We start from the raw sequence: 3073 nt of genomic DNA, 5'->3' as shown, positions 1-3073 counted from the left end.
GGGGGTGGCCCCGCGGGGGACCCAGGCGTCCGGGGAGGGGACCCAGGTGTCTGGGTTGACCCCACGGGGGACCCAGGCGTCCGGGGAGGGGACCCAGGCGTCCGGGTTGACCCCCCGGGGGAAAGTGGGTGCCTGGCGGGGGAACCCGGGTGTCCAGGTTGACCTCATGGGGGGACCCAGGTATCCGGGGTGGGGAACCCAGGCGTCCGGGCGGGGACCCAGGCGTCTGGGCGTGGCAGGTTCGCTACCCGGACCGCATCACGCTGATCCGGGGGAACCACGAGAGCCGGCAGATTACCCAGGTCTACGGCTTCTACGACGAGTGCTTGCGCAAGTACGGCTCCGTCACCGTCTGGCGGTACTGCACCGAGAACTTCCACTACCTCAGCCTCTCCGCCATCATCGACGGCAAGGTCGGCGTGCCTGCGCGGGCTACGCACATGCTAAGGGCACGCAGGGGTGGGAGGGAGCTGCGTGTGGCGGGGGCTGCGCCGGCAGGTTCGCTCTCTGCGGCCTCATTGCCGCCAGGGAATGCTCGGTGAGCACACTGGGGTTCCTTAGGACATGCGAAGCACACGCTAAGGGCGTGTGAGCGTGCAGGAAGGGTTGTTTATGGGGGCTTCGCCAGCAGCTTTGCCCTCTGCAGCGTCGTTGCCATCCCGGATGGCGCGATGAGCATGCTGGGACATGCGGAGGTATGTTAGGACGTGCTTAGGGCAGGCTAAGGTCATGCCAAGCACACACACAGGCGTGGGGAGGCAGCTGGGGCTCCCTATGGGGAGGTTATGCCAGCAGCTTTGCTCTCTGCAGTCTCATTGCCCTCGTGGAATGCCTTGTGAGCACGGTGGGGTGTGTTAGGGCATGCTAAGCACACGTTAACAACGTGCTAGGACACGCTAAGGTCATGTTAAGCACACACGGGCGTAGGAAGATCTGTTTCAGTGAGCTGTGCCAGAAGTTTCACTCTCTACAGCGTCATTACCATCGTAGATGGCGGCGTAAGCACGGTGGGATACGTTAGTATGTGCTAAGCACACATTAAGGACATGCTAAGCACATGAAAGGGTATGGGGAGACATGGGGGGCCGTGCGGGGGGGGCTTTGTTTTTCTCAGCTTTATTGCTATCGTGGATGGCGCGATGAGCACGTGGGGGTATGCTGAGCACACGCTAGGACATGTTAATGACATGCTGGGGTATGTTAAGGTCGTGCTAAGCACACATTGCGGCACGGGGCCGCGTTGGGGGCTGCGTGTTGGTGGGATGCACTGGTGGCTTTGCTCTCCGCAGCCCCATTGCCATCGTGACAGCAGGATGAGCACGCTGGGATATGTTGAGCACATGCTAGGACACGTTAGTGACACGCTAGGGCACGCTAAGCACGTGTGCAGCTGTAGGAGCGTCTGTTTGGGGGGGCTGCGCCAGCAGCGTTGCTCTCTGCAGCCTCATTGCTATCATGGACGGCGCGATGAGGATGTTGGGATACTTTAAGGACATGCTTGGACATGCTAAGGACATGCTAAGCACATATGGGAGTGTGGGACAGCCCCTGGGGCTGCGTGGGGGCCTTGTCCCCCCTGGGGCCCCTCCAGCCTCGTGGGGGGGGGGGGGGTGTGGGGTGTGGGCATCGCTCACACCCCACGCATGCTAAGCACACGTGTGTCCCCGCAGATCTTCTGCGTGCACGGGGGCCTCTCACCCTCCATCCAGACGCTGGACCAGATCCGCACCATCGACCGCAAGCAGGAGGTGCCCCACGATGGCCCCATGTGCGACCTCCTCTGGTCCGACCCTGAGGGTAGGCCCCGCACACGCGTGTCAGCCCATGTCGGTGCGTGTCCTGCCCTGCAGCCCCGCCCACTAGGGTGGGGAGAGGACAGCTGCCCCCGCGTCATGTCCCACGTTGCGCCCCGTGGCCTCCCTGCCGCCATCGGGGTGGCTCCGTCACCTGGGGGTGACATGTGCGAGTGTTGCGTGTCGTCACGTAGATGTGCCAGATTGGGGCATGTGGGTCCGGGTGACAGGCGTGTGACCCCCCGCAGCCACACCAAGCTGGTCCACGTGACGTGTGACCCCACGGCCACATTGGGCTAGTCCGTGTGACACACAACACACATGTGAGTCACGTGTTCTCCCCCATACACACCAACCCGGCCTCTGTGGCTCCGGGTGACACACGTGTGACTGCCCCCAGCCACGCTGGGTTGGTCCATGAGGCACGCGTGTGACCCCATGCTCCGCATGACACACGTGGATGCGTGTGGGTCACGTGTCCCCACCCCCCATCTGGCCCACGCGGCTCCACGTGACACACGTGACCCTACAGCCACGCCAGGCTGGTGTGTGACACATGTGACCCCACGGCCACATTGGGTCACTCCATGTGACGTGGACACGTGTGGGTCACGTATCCTCCCACATGCACACCAACTTGGCCCATGTGGCTGCCCCACGTGACACACGTGTGACCCCACAGCCACATGGGCTGCTCCACGTGACACGTGTAGATGCATGTGATGTGTGTCACATGTCCCCACCGCACACCCTGCGCTGGCCCACATGGCTCCGTGTGACACGCGCGTGACCTGCACCAGCAGCCCATCCGTGTCCCGCCCCACCGCTGTGACACGCGTGTGGTGTGTCGGCAGACACGACGGGCTGGGGCGTGTCCCCGCGGGGCGCCGGGTACCTGTTTGGCAGCGACGTGGTGGCCCAGTTCAACGCCTCCAACGACATCGACATGATCTGCCGGGCTCACCAGCTCGTCATGGAGGGCTACAAGTGGCACTTCAACGAGACCGTCCTCACTGTCTGGTCTGCTCCCAACTACTGCTACAGGTCAGCCACACACCAAGCACATGCTAAGCACACGCTAAGGGGACGTGGGGCAAGGGGGTGGGGAGGGGGGACGCGGTGGAGGGCTGCTGGTGGCAGTGGAATGGGAGCATCCTCCTCGTCTGGTTGGTCTGGGGCTGATGGTGGGAGTCTTGACATGCTAAGCACATGCTAAGAGCATGCTAAAGCGTGGGAGAGTGAGGGGTGAAGGGACACGGGGTGGGGGGACACCAGTGGGC

General features: G+C 63.3%; 1 protein-coding gene across 1 annotated transcript in view; it reads left to right on the top strand.

Annotated features, from left to right (window-relative positions):
- LOC103925596 overlaps positions 1-3073 on the top strand; it is a 12611-nt gene that overhangs the window by 8389 nt on the left and 1149 nt on the right. Inside the window, exons 7-9 of the mRNA XM_009334328.1 lie at positions 126-413; positions 1671-1797; positions 2648-2855. Of these exons, the coding sequence (XP_009332603.1) occupies positions 126-413; positions 1671-1797; positions 2648-2855 (623 nt within the window). The remainder of the gene's footprint in view (positions 1-125; positions 414-1670; positions 1798-2647; positions 2856-3073) is intronic.

Source organism: Pygoscelis adeliae, unplaced genomic scaffold (assembly GCF_000699105.1).
Source record: "Pygoscelis adeliae isolate BGI_AS28 unplaced genomic scaffold, ASM69910v1 Scaffold781, whole genome shotgun sequence".
NCBI classification, from domain to species: domain Eukaryota; kingdom Metazoa; phylum Chordata; class Aves; order Sphenisciformes; family Spheniscidae; genus Pygoscelis; species Pygoscelis adeliae.
The sequence above is the reverse complement of the archived record's forward strand: the minus strand, read 5'-3'. Positions and strand labels throughout refer to the sequence as shown.